Source organism: Triturus cristatus, chromosome 9, assembly GCF_964204655.1.
Source record: "Triturus cristatus chromosome 9, aTriCri1.1, whole genome shotgun sequence".
In the NCBI taxonomy this organism is placed as follows: Eukaryota; Metazoa; Chordata; class Amphibia; order Caudata; family Salamandridae; genus Triturus; species Triturus cristatus.
In genome coordinates this window covers 1,146,858,578-1,146,872,147 of record NC_140592.1, presented here as the reverse complement: position 1 = coordinate 1,146,872,147, position 13,570 = coordinate 1,146,858,578, and the positions used below count along the sequence as shown (strand labels likewise).

The window sequence follows — 13,570 nt, the reverse complement described above, 5'->3', positions numbered from 1 at the left end:
CAATTCACCTCATCTCTCCATAGCCCCTTTCTGTACCTCACAAACATTTCATTTTTTTGATAGGCCTACTCGTAGTTTACTCACACTCAGTTCTGTGATCTGCATGGTACATGTTCTTTGTAGCAGGCAAAATAACCCTCTGCACTGTGTGGGTGACAGGGTGCCCATGTGAGTGCACAGTGAGCAATGCGACAGTGTGAGAGTCGGATGAGAGGAGAGACTGACTGCAGGGTGAGTGAGGTGACCATATGAATATGGGTGCAGAAGTAAGTGCAGAATGGGACGAATGAAGGTATGGTTAGTGATGGGCTTGTTTGAGTGACATTGCAGAGTGAGCAGTTAGTGGGACAGGTGAGTAAAGTGTCACATGAGTGCTGCAGTGGCGGCTCCTCCGCTAAGGCGGATGAAAGTCGCGCCACAGCTCACAAGGAAAAATAAAATGAAAACGTATCATTATTATCATTTTATTTTTCCTACTGAAGTCAGTGGTGGGGTGGGGCTGGCCAGAACAGGGGAGGAGTGGTTTGCACTCCATAAGTGCACATTAACTGTTTGGCTGGCCCTCTTGGGCCAACCAAACCGTTCATGCGCACTTTGCAGGTTCCTACCAGCCTGAAGAGGAACATGCACAGGCTCCCTGTTCCAGTCTGAGCGCCGATCCACGGTGCTAAGACCAATCACAATGCTGCATTGCACGGTTGTGATTGGCTCAGGGGAGCCTGTGTGCCCTGGTGCTTCCTGCTGCCGGCCGTGAAAGGAAGATGAAAACGACGCAGGAGAGGCGGCAGCCAGCTGGTCATTAAAGGTAAGTCTTTTTTGTTTTATTTGATTCCTCTCCTCCCCTCCCCCCCCCTCCCACCCCCCCCAGACTCACCACCCCCGTCCGGTAGCAGCCGCTACTGGAGTGCAGGGTCAGTATTGTGTTTGCGTGACTGCAGAGTGAGGTACAGGGTGAACAGCGCAAGTGCACTGTGAGTACAGAGTGATCCCTGTGAGTGCAGAGTGAGGGGTGTGCTCATGTGATCACAGGGTAAGTTGAAGGAGAATGGTGTGAGTTCATGGCGAGTGGCATAAGTGCAGTGTGGTCACTGTGAGTGCAGGGTGAATGGTGTGAGTGCATGGTGATCAGTGTAAGTGCATTGTGATCGCTGTGAGTGCAGGGTGAGTGTGAAAGTGAAGGGCGAGAATGAGGAGTGAGTTGTCTGACTGCAGGGTGCATTCCCAAACACTTGAAGTAACTCAGCATGTTATTGAGGGCTGGTGTAGGGTTTCAGTTATAAATTAAACTATTGCTATTATGGCATTTTTCAGGGTCAGTGCCAGACTGGCTGTAGCAGGCACTGGGCGATTTCTCGGTGGACCGGAAGGGCGGGGCCGGTTTTGGACCAGTGGGTACTTTTTGGTACAGGGGTCCGATTTTGCAGCAGTGCTGCAATATTGGTCCCCTGTGCCAAAAGCTGCTGCAGTGTATTCCATGTGCATCGCCCTACCCCCTCATTAGCTGACCCGACTCAATTGCCTTGTCCGGTTTGCGTTCCCAGTCCGGCCCTGTTCAGGGATCGATGGTGGAGGAAATAAATATTCGGGTTTATCTGCAACACCCTTCCAGTCTTGTGATTAGGGTTGCCAGCTCATTCTATTGCGGTCCCAGGCTGTACAAACATAAGCAGTCACCTAAAGCCTATTTTCAGCACTCTTCTATGCATACTTGGAACAGCAAATATAAATAGAAAGCATTTTTTGCTGTGTTCTAGGGCTGCCTGAATGATCCATTACTCATAATCAAAGAGAACAAAGACAGAAAAGTCACATTACAAACGAGTACATACTATTTTGTTTATACCCCTATCATTGTCAAGACCAGGCCTTTGCAGGCTCTTTAAACACCAAATGGCTGGTATTTTTCCTTTGGCAACCCTACTTTATATTCATTTTCATGAAATGCATTCTCACACTATGGCAGTAAAAGTTCAATACAAATGTAAGGAATAGGCAGAGAGGGGGCCCAGGGGGTACTGGAACCAGAAAAAAAACTAAGCCTCCGTAACCAGTTTACAAAGATATGCAAATATGCAAATGGCCTTTAAAGACCTGTGAACAACTCGGGCGATAAGACTCCAGACACTGCCCAGCCAAGCCCGCAGAAGCTCGAGCTGCAGCAGCCCGGGCTGAGACACACAACAGGGGGGCTGAAGCCCTTTCAGCCCTATGGGCATTGTGCGCCTTTGTGAAGGCCGGGTACCAGAGAGTAGTGGCATAGCGTTGGCATGGCTACAGGGGCAGTTGCCCTGGGCACAAAAATCTTAGGGGCATTCTAGGGGTGCAGGGATATTCTTAGGGGCACAACATTTTAAAAGAAAAGTGCACAGATATTTGCCTTGCCCCGAGCGCTGGCAACCCATGGTACGCCGCTGCCAGAGAATCATACTAACGACTAAAGACCACTATCTCTTTAAAGACATTTTATCCTGTTTTAAATTCTTCAAATAAGCCAACCTCACCTTCCACGTATCGTGATAGGACAGTAATTCTAATTCCAGTCCTAGTGTATTTGGGAGCATGCTCTTGACGTTACGTTTAGCTGTGTGAAGATATTTAGGTGCAGTCGATGATGCAGACTGCCTTTTCATATGTTAGCTAGTTACAATTGGGGAGATTCTCTAATTGTTCTACACACGTAAATCGCGTTTAAGTGTGCAAAACTAGCATCTGCGAACACTAAAATTCAGAGTTTGATTCACAGTTGAGGAATTTGTAGAATTTTCAGTTGTAAGAAGCATTTACTACTGTGCAAGATCAGCCAGGTGCCTGGATTTTCCAGATTCGAAAGTGTGGGCTTGTGGCCGAAGATTGGATGTTCCTTGTTTGCAGCAGGTGGTATCTACAGAGGGCCTGATTCTCAAAGGGCCTCGGCACTTGTGGCGTACGCCCCGTAGTTGTTAGGAAGTCTCCGCACTCAACGCAGAATCTCCACAATGAGAATTCTTATTGCAGAGATTCTGCCCGAGTGCGGAGACCGCCCCACAACTGCGGGTCCTTTGTGAATCAGATCCTGAAATTGGCAATGTGATTCTCACCCTAACTTCACACTCAAATTTAGGTGGAAGTGGTTGTATAGTGGAGTGAAGGGGATGGGGCATCCACATATTTTGCTGGGGTAGGTGTTTCCATGTGGCAGTAAAAGTGGCAGAAATATGCAAATGAGCATTCCCATAACCCTCTGCTCGTGGATCTGCAGTTATTGGGTTAGTACTGAGAGGCATTGATGAGGCAACCTGTAAACTCTGCGCTGTTTTAATGAGTACACCTTTGATTTTAAGGATTGTGAAATAAGCAGGACTTCCGTTTGGTAGCTATTGCCATCGTTATACTAGATTTCTGTGTTCTCTTTTTACTTCGCTCCATGACACAAAATGCCTGCTCACAAGTTCATCATACATTCCTTGAGCACCCGTATCACCATGTCCCTAGTGACTTGGAAGATGGTGCATGGGAGGAGCATAGGGGTTGAAGGGGTAAGAATGGGAAAATGGGGTCATGGAGGCCGAGAGTGCAGCAGTAATCTCTGTCAGCAGGAGAGGCTGGAGACAAAATAGTGCCTTATACACTGCCATACAAGGTCCCGATAGGAGGCTGAAGGGCACAGAAACATCCAATAGAATGAGGTGAGAGAGCCATTCCCATTGTAGGCTGGTCTAAGATGTGATTTACAATATCTGAAGCCAATGGCTGAAAGAGGAAGAACACAGAAAAACTGTGTTTTGAAGTGGGTTGAGACAAAGCCCTCTCTAAGAGTATATGAAAGTATTATATACAGTAGGTCTATGGACTATAGACAAGACCTAAAAAGATGAGAGTCGAGGCTGCAAAAGCAACTCCTAGATAAGTTTGAAGGAGCCTGCGCTGCTTTCAGTCACTGCACCAACAGAGCCATGACCACGAGTTCCCTGCTGGCAGTGGCATAGAAATGGGGGTGCAGTGGGTGCGGGCCCCCCGGGTGTCATCACTGAGGGTGTGACAAAATGGCACTGAGGGTGGGGGGGTGACAAACTGGCAAAAATATGTGTAACTATCTTTTTTTTCCTTATTTTAATAATTTCAATGTGCGCGGGGGGCGGGGGGGGCGGAAACAAGAAATCTTCCGCACCGGGTACCGCCTGTTCTTGCTGCGCCACTGCCTGCTGGACCCTGATGTGCTGGCGGAAGGTTACAGAAAAGGGCCCCATCACCACTCCTTTGGCAGCTACAAACTCATGGGAACCCTCATCTGTAGATGGGAGTCTTGACTTCTGATGCCCTGTAAATAACGTGCCTGCTTAAAATGACTGCGCCAGCTGCGACTGTCACAAACATCTCTTCTGTCTGCCTCTTACGCTGTGGCAGGCACAGGCTTGTCACAGGAAAGGGCGTCTCACAGAACCAGATAGTGTTCCACACACGTGCTGGGCCGATTCTATTTTTATACAATCGGGAAATAAACTTAAGTAAGGAGCGGCCTGCTGATTTCTGAAAGACACAGATTGCAGAGCACCGGTTCAGATCTGAGCTGGCATTTGCAACGTGCTCGTTTCACTTGTCTGGTGGTTAAATGTTGATTAAAATTTGAAATCTGTGTCATCTTAAAAACGTCGCTATGTAATCCCATCCTATGTAATCCTGCCCCTGAAGGTAAAACCATTTCCGGTGTCTCAGTGTTCTATTCTGAGTAAACTGTCGCACGTGTTCCCTCCCTGCTAGTTACCCATGATCTTCCACCCTTTAGCTCATTACTCCCTTATGACACTATATAATAGATATGGTTAGATAAACACATTAATTAATTAAGCTATTTATATGTATTGCATCTCCGGATACTCCATGTAGCGCCCCACCCCTCCATCATAGGTCTTCGAATTTGTTTTGACATAAAACTTCGAAAAAATCTGTCCATTGGAATTGAAGCAAGTAAAAGAGACCCCAACCCAGAATACTGCGCTGTGTGACTTCGACGTCACTGGCCTACAGAGGGCGGGGCTACCAGAGAGATAGTGCTAACTATAGGTGGGGATGTCCCGAAACTCCGAGTCATGAAGCTCAAAGAGCCTTAACTGGAGGACGGCTGCCAGTGAAGGCTGACAATTTCAAAAATATCAGTGTTTCCACTTTTATTCAGATTTCCTTGGTGTTTCCGTGCCCTAATTATACCTGGAGAAAAGACATTACTCCTAGGTGAACACCAATCTGTGTAGGGCTGTGGAGCACAGCAATTTGTAATGAAAAAGCAGGCGATGAACATACACTGGCGTATGCAGTTTAGGCAATGTTGTGACGTGGATAGAGAGGGACCAGTGTATGTTATGTACATGTCTATAGCATCTTTCTGCTAGTTGCAAAGCTTTGTCGCCTCCTCCGCATTCTGCGGGTGCCTCACTTGGAAGCTTTGCGTTTCTCGTTGACTCTAGCACTTGTGCTGATGGATCATTGAGAGAGGTCTGAGTGAAGATGGATGTGTTCAATAGTGTGTTTTGGGATGATTCCTATTGGTTTATGTATCATTGAGAGAGGTCTGTGTGAAGATGGATGTGTTCAATAGTGTGTTTTGGGATGATTCCTATTGGTTTATGTATCATTGAGAGAGGTCTGTGTGAAGATGGATGTGTTCAATAGTGTGTTTTGGATCATTCCTATTGGTATATATATCATTGAGAGAGGTCTGTGTGAAGATGGATGTGTTCGATAGCATGTTTTGGGATGATTCCTATTGGTTTATGTATCGAGAGAGGTCTGTGTGAAGATGGATGTGTTCAATAGTGTGTTTTGGGAGGATTCCTATTGGTTTATGTATCATTGAGAGAGGTCTGTGTGAAGATGGATGTGTTCAATAGCGTGTTTTGGGAGGATTCCTATTGGTTTATGTATCGAGAGAGGTCTGTGTGAAGATGGATGTGTTCAATAGTGTGTTTTGGGATGATTTCTATTGGTTTATGTATCATTGAGAGAGGTCTGTGTGAAGATGGATGTGTTCAATAGTGTGTTTTGGGATGATTCCTATTGGTTTATGTATCATTGAGAGAGGTCTGTGTGAAGATGGATGTGTTCAATAGTGTGTTTTGGGATGATTCCTATTGGTTTATGTATCACCGAGAGAGGTCTGAGTGAAGATGGATTTGTTCAATAGTGTGTTTTGTGATGATTCCTATTGGTTTATGTATCGAGCGAGGTCTGTGTGAAGATGGATGTGTTCAATAGTGTGTTTTGTGATGATTCCTATTGGTTTATGTATCGAGAGAGGTCTGTGTGAAGATGGATGTGTTCAATAGTGTGTTTTGGGATGATTTCTATTGGTTTATGTATCATTGAGAGAGGTCTGTGTGAAGATGGATGTGTTCAATAGTGTGTTTTGGGATGATTCCTATTGGTTTATGTATCATTGAGAGAGGTCTGTGTGAAGATGGATGTGTTCAATAGTGTGTTTTGGGATGATTCCTATTGGTTTATGTATCATTGAGAGAGGTCTGTGTGAAGATGGATGTGTTCGATAGCATGTTTTGGGATGATTCCTATTGGTTTATGTATCGAGAGAGGTCTGTGTGAAGATGGATGTGTTCAATAGTGTGTTTTGGGAGGATTCCTATTGGTTTATGTATCATTGAGAGAGGTCTGTGTGAAGATGGATGTGTTCAATAGCGTGTTTTGGGATGATTCCTATTGGTTTATGTATCGAGAGAGGTCTGTGTGAAGATGGATGTGTTCAATAGTGTGTTTTGGGATGATTTCTATTGGTTTATGTATCATTGAGAGAGGTCTGTGTGAAGATGGATGTGTTCAATAGTGTGTTTTGGGATGATTCCTATTGGTTTATGTATCATTGAGAGAGGTCTGTGTGAAGATGGATGTGTTCAATAGTGTGTTTTGGGATGATTCCTATTGGTTTATGTATCATTGAGAGAGGTCTGTGTGAAGATGGATGTGTTCAATAGCGTGTTTTGGGATGATTCCTATTGGTTTATGTATCATTGAGAGAGGTCTGTGTGAAGATGGATGTGTTCAATAGCGTGTTTTGGGATGATTCCTATTGGTTTATGTATCGAGAGAGGTCTGTGTGAAGATGGATGTGTTCAATAGTGTGTTTTGGGATGATTCCTATTGGTTTATGTATCACCGAGAGAGGTCTGAGTGAAGATGGATTTGTTCAATAGTGTGTTTTGTGATGATTCCTATTGGTTTATGTATCGAGCGAGGTCTGTGTGAAGATGGATGTGTTCAATAGTGTGTTTTGTGATGATTCCTATTGGTTTATGTATCGAGAGAGGTCTGTGTGAAGATGGATGTGTTCAATAGTGTGTTTTGGGATGATTCCTATTGGTTTATGTATCGAGAGAGGTCTGTGTGAAGATGGATGTGTTCAATAGTGTGTTTTGGGATGATTCCTATTGGTTTATGTATAATTGAGAGAGGTCTGTGTGAAGATGGATTTGTTCAATAGTGTGTTTTAGGATGATTCCTATTGGTTTATGTATCATTGAGAGAGGTCTGAGTGAAGATGGATTTGTTCAATAGTGTGTTTTGGATGATTCCTATTGGTTTATGTATCATTGAGAGAGGTCTGTGTGAAGATGGATGTGTTCAATAGTGTGTTTTGGGATGATTCCTATTGGTTTATGTATCATTGAGAGAGGTCTGTGTGAAGATGGATGTGTTCAATAGCGTGTTTTGGGATGATTCCTATTGGTTTATGTATCGAGAGAGGTCTGTGTGAAGATGGATGTGTTCAATAGTGTGTTTTGGGATGATTCCTATTGGTTTATGTATCACCGAGAGAGGTCTGAGTGAAGATGGATTTGTTCAATAGTGTGTTTTGTGATGATTCCTATTGGTTTATGTATCGAGCGAGGTCTGTGTGAAGATGGATGTGTTCAATAGTGTGTTTTGTGATGATTCCTATTGGTTTATGTATCGAGAGAGGTCTGTGTGAAGATGGATGTGTTCAATAGTGTGTTTTGGGATGATTCCTATTGGTTTATGTATAATTGAGAGAGGTCTGTGTGAAGATGGATTTGTTCAATAGTGTGTTTTAGGATGATTCCTATTGGTTTATGTATCATTGAGAGAGGTCTGAGTGAAGATGGATTTGTTCAATAGTGTGTTTTGGATGATTCCTATTGGTTTATGTATCATTGAGAGAGGTCTGTGTGAAGATGGATGTGTTCAATAGTGTGTTTTAGGATGATTCCTATTGGTTTATGTATCATTGAGAGAGGTCTGAGTGAAGATGGATTTGTTCAATAGTGTGTTTTGGATGATTCCTATTGGTTTATGTATCATTGAGAGAGGTCTGTGTGAAGATGGATGTGTTCAATAGTGTGTTTTAGGATGATTCCTATTGGTTTATGTATCATTGAGAGAGGTCTGAGTGAAGATGGATTTGTTCAATAGTGTGTTTTGGATGATTCCTATTGGTTTATGTATCATCGAGAGAGGTCTGTGTGAAGATGGATGTGTTCAATAGTGTGTTTTGGGAGGATTCCTATTGGTTTATGTATCATTGAGAGAGGTCTGTGTGAAGATGGATGTGTTCAATAGCGTGTTTTGGGATGATTCCTATTGGTTTATGTATCGAGAGAGGTCTGTGTGAAGATGGATGTGTTCAATAGTGTGTTTTGGGATGATTCCTATTGGTTTATGTATCATTGAGAGAGGTCTGTGTGAAGATGGATGTGTTCGATAGCGTGTTTTGGCATGATTCCTATTGGTTTATGTCTCGAGAGAGGTCTGTGTGAAGATGGATGTGTTCAATAGTGTGTTTTGGGATGATTCCTATTGGTTTATGTATCATTGAGAGAGGTCTGTGTGAAGATGGATGTGTTCAATAGTGTGTTTTGGGATTATTCCTATTGGTTTATGTATCATTGAGAAAGGTCTGTGTGAAGATGGATGTGTTCAATAGCGTGTTTTGGGATGATTCCTATTGGTTTATGTATCGAGAGAGGTCTGTGTGAAGATGGATGTGTTCAATAGTGTGTTTTGGGATGATTCCTATTGGTTTATGTATCACCGAGAGAGGTCTGAGTGAAGATGGATTTGTTCAATAGTGTGTTTTGTGATGATTCCTATTGGTTTATGTATCGAGAGAGGTCTGTGTGAAGATGGATGTGTTCAATAGTGTGTTTTGTGATGATTCCTATTGGTTTATGTATCGAGAGAGGTCTGTGTGAAGATGGATGTGTTCAATAGTGTGTTTTGGGATGATTCCTATTGGTTTATGTATCGAGAGAGGTCTGTGTGAAGATGGATGTGTTCAATAGTGTGTTTTGGGATGATTCCTATTGGTTTATGTATCATTGAGAGAGGTCTGTGTGAAGATGGATTTGTTCAATAGTGTGTTTTAGGATGATTCCTATTGGTTTATGTATCATTGAGAGAGGTCTGTATGAAGATGGATTTGTTCAATAGTGTGTTTTGGATGATTCCTATTGGTTTATGTATCATTGAGAGAGGTCTGTGTGAAGATGGATGTGTTCAATAGTGTGTTTTGGGATGATTCCTATTGTTTTATGTATCATTGAGAGAGGTCTGTATGAAGATGGATGTGTTCAATAGCGTGTTTTGGCATGATTCCTATTGGTTTATGTATCATTGAGAGAGGTCTGTGTGAAGATGGATGTGTTCAATAGTGTGTTTTGGGACGATTCCTATTGGTTTATGTATCATTGAGAGAGGTCTGTGTGAAGATGGATGTGTTCAATTGCGTGTTTTGGCATGATTCCTATTGGTTTATGTATAATTGAGAGAGGTCTGTATGAAGATGGATGTGTTCAATTGCGTGTTTTGGCATGATTCCTATTGGTTTATGTATCATTGAGAGAGGTCTGTGTGAAGATGGATGTGTTCAATAGCGTGTTTTGGGATGATTCCTATTGGTTTATGTATCATTGAGAGAGGTCTGTATGAAGATGGATGTGTTCAATAGCGTGTTTTGGCATGATTCCTATTGGTTTATGTATCATTGAGAGAGGTCTGTGTGAAGATGGATGTGTTCAATAGTGTGTTTTGGGATGATTCCTATTGGTTTATGTATCATTGAGAGAGGTCTGTGTGAAGATGGATGTGTTCAATAGTGTGTTTTGGGATGATTCCTATTGGTTTATGTATCTTTGAGAGAGGTCTGTGTGAAGATGGATGTGTTCAATAGTGTGTTTTGGGATGATTCCTATTGGTTTATGTATCATTGAGAGAGGTCTGTATGAAGATGGATGTGTTCAATTGCGTGTTTTGGCATGATTCCTATTGGTTTATGTATCATTGAGAGAGGTCTGTGTGAAGATGGATGTGTTCAATAGTGTGTTTTGGGATGATTCCTATTGGTTTATGTTTCATTGAGAGAGGTCTGTGTGAAGATGGATGTGTTCAATAGCATGTTTTGGGATGATTCCTATTGGTTTATGTATCATTGAAAGAGGTCTGTGTGAAGATGGATGTGTTCAATAGTGTGTTTTGTGATGATTCCTATTGGTTTATGTATCGAGAGAGGTCTGTATGAAGATGGATGTGTTCAATAGCGTGTTTTGGCATGATTCCTATTGGTTTATGTATCATTGAGAGAGGTCTGTGTGAAGATGGATATGTTCAATAGTGTGTTTTGGGATGATTCCTATTGGTTTATGTATCATTGAGAGAGGTCTGTGTGAAGATGGATGTGTTCAATAGTGTGTTTTGGGATGATTCCTATTGGTTTATGTATCATTGAGAGAGGTCTGTGTGAAGATGGATTTGTTCAATAGCATGTTTTGGGAGGATTCCTATTGGTTTATGTATCATTGAGAGAGGTCTGTGTGAAGATGGATGTGTTCAATAGTGTGTTTACGGATGATTCCTATTGGTTTATGTATCATTGAGAGAGGTCTGTGTGAAGATGGATGTGTTCAATAGTGTGTTTTGGGATGATTCCTATTGGTTTATGTATCATTGAGAGAGGTCTGTGTGAAGATGGATTTGTTCAATAGTGTATTTTGGGATGATTCCAATTGGTTTACAGAAATACCCACCGTGAGGTCCTGGTTAGAGTCTTAAAGGTGCTTCTGCTGACGCTCAATTCACAAGACTGAATAATGTCACAGTTACTCACCGGTGATCTTTACTAGTCATTGTCTCCTGTATCCCTTCGTCCCAGTCATTACTTTTGAGTGTTCCAAAGCCAAACTGGTCTTTAATTATAAAAGATGTAAAGAAAATTCAAACACTGATCAAGCTACACCCTTTTATTAGTGCACATGAAAAGATTGATTCTTTATATGAAATAACTGATTTAAAAACCACTCACTATAAGAATGACCGCCAGGTCTCACATTTTGAATATGATAATGTCTAATAAAGTGTTTGTAGAAGCCCATGTTGCAGCTTTGCACATTTATTTCAAAGTACCTCCCTGGCATTCAGCCCAGGAATCAGCCCCCTCTAGAGGATCTGCCCTGTATTTCATCCAGAATAGAAGCTTTAGAAAGAGAGTATGCAATATAGTTTATCTACTTCTAGTCACATTAGATGCATTTAGTGTCCAAAAGTAACCAACAAATGATCAGAGTTTCTGTAAGTTTTGGAGCACTCTTGAAGTATGGAAAAAGCTCAATTAACATCCAAAATATATAAGGGGCTTTTTCACAAATGTAAATGTACACATGAGTACATTTGCGTGTCTATATTTACTCCTTTGAGTAACTTTAGTACTTTGGGATATTCACCATTTACGAGTGCAAAGTTACTCAAAACTGTAGACTTTCATGTTTCAACACCCTGCAACAGAGCGTGGAGCCTGATTTACGAGTCTAGAAGGACTACAGCCTAAAAGGAGCAGTAGTAAGTCCATTACCACTCATGGCCAACCACTGACACTGCAACGCCCGCTTGTAGAAAATAACAGCGATGTGGACTTAAAATAAAATCTCATAAGAAATAATTTTATACTGCATGATTTAAAATAGTTTTCAGTATAATTATTTTTTATTTATTGTTAAACACCATTCTAAAAAATATATATTTTAAAGTGTTTTAATAGCCATTTTTGAATTAAAAAAGAATGTGACATAATTAAATTACTTTTAATTCATTCTATAACTCACTTTTAATAATTTTTTATGGATAGTAAAAAAATATCATTTTTTACTGTCAGCTGGATGTTTTGTTAATACATCTTTAAAAAAATAACGTAAATTTAATTTAATATATTTAAATTAATTAAATTTTTAATTAAGATTTAATAGTGCTGTAATCTTTTTTAGTTTGTTCTACATTTAAAATAAATATATAAATTAATTTACATAATTATTTTAATTTCTTTTGTTCAATTTTAATATACTTATTAAAAAATCTATATGCTATACCATAGGGAGCTCGCTGCCACGGTGGCAGAGATCTTACGTAACCCAAGCTGGGCAAGAGTCATGTACCTCCATTCCTGTATCAGTCATGAGGCAGGAAAAAGAAACATGAGTCCCCTAGGGGAGGTTAGCCTTATAGGATTTGAGTGGGCTTACTTCCTTTTCCTTTTTCCTATAAGGGGTGGGCTTACTTCAAAAGTAATGACTGCAAGGAGAAAAAAAGGATGTAGGCATAATGCCTATTGGTTAGACAGTTGTATTGTGCAATCATATCATCATCGCCTTAGCCCACCCGCAGCCGTTGACCCTTGTCATTGAAAGAATTATATGTTTGGTCTTTTGCACAGGTATAAGACGAACTTCAGCGGAGCTAGTGGACGGCAATATTGATGTCAGTAGTTACTGGACCCCATACTACTTGACCAATTTCACCTACAACAAGCGCGAGTATGACCAGCTGCTGAAGCTGACCGAGTACAACCTACTTAACAACAAAAACCAGATTGTGAAGGCCCTGCGCACCGCTGTGGAGCGACGGAAAAGTAGACAGAGCTGATGTTGCCCACTCTAAAGCCCAGCTCCTACCAATGGCAGCCATGTTTTTTTGGGTCGCTCAACATAAATCAGAGCTTTAGTGTTGTGCTGGTAAAATGCTTGTCCTGGCATTTGGAAAACTGCTCATTGTTCTGTGATATGTCTATGAAGGATTTTGTAATTTATTTGAATAAATTATTTAACTTGTTTTTTACTCATCACTTGTAAAGCAAATTTCTAAATTAACTAACTGAATGAGGACCGAATGATAGAGATCATACGACTGCTTGATCAGTGTTATTATTTTAGTTTTTCTGAAGGTCACATGCCCGGGTCAGATCTCTGGGTCACCAGAAGTATGTTACATGTAAGTCCAGTCTCCCTGCTGTACCAGGCCAAAGCCAGAGGAAGCTTTGTAAGAGGGGGAATGGCCACCAGTAATTACAACATGAAGAGAAGGTTTGTGATGCTGAGGGGGGTTGGATTGCCTTACGCTTTTTGAAAAATTGCTACATTTCAATCTGTGTGTTTGTTTTGGGGATGGCAGTGAGGAACAGTAACCCCAAGACTTTGCTGCCAGGTGCCTGTGTCTTTTGTGAATAACACCTTTGCTCAGTCCCGGCTTTAGAGACAAGAGCACGTTGCAATTTGGGACAGGTAATTCTGCCCATTGACCTTATGAG

The 13,570-nt window shown here is 41.7% G+C and overlaps 1 protein-coding gene and 1 long non-coding RNA gene across 4 annotated transcripts in view; one reads left to right on the top strand and one right to left on the bottom strand.

The window, feature by feature from the left end:
- The window catches only part of LOC146799520 (cytosolic phospholipase A2 delta-like), a 146,669-nt gene extending 133,565 nt beyond the window's left edge, over nt 1–13,104 (top strand). For all 3 annotated transcript variants that reach the window (XM_085627088.1, XM_085627086.1, XM_085627087.1), the window contains exon 20: nt 12,701–13,104. In XM_085627088.1, the coding sequence (XP_085483214.1) occupies nt 12,701–12,909 (209 nt within the window). In that variant the 3' untranslated portion in view covers nt 12,910–13,104. The remainder of the gene's footprint in view (nt 1–12,700) is intronic.
- Nucleotides 1–13,570, bottom strand: part of LOC146799519 (uncharacterized) — an 84,452-nt gene that overhangs the window by 13,981 nt on the left and 56,901 nt on the right. The window lies entirely within an intron of this gene.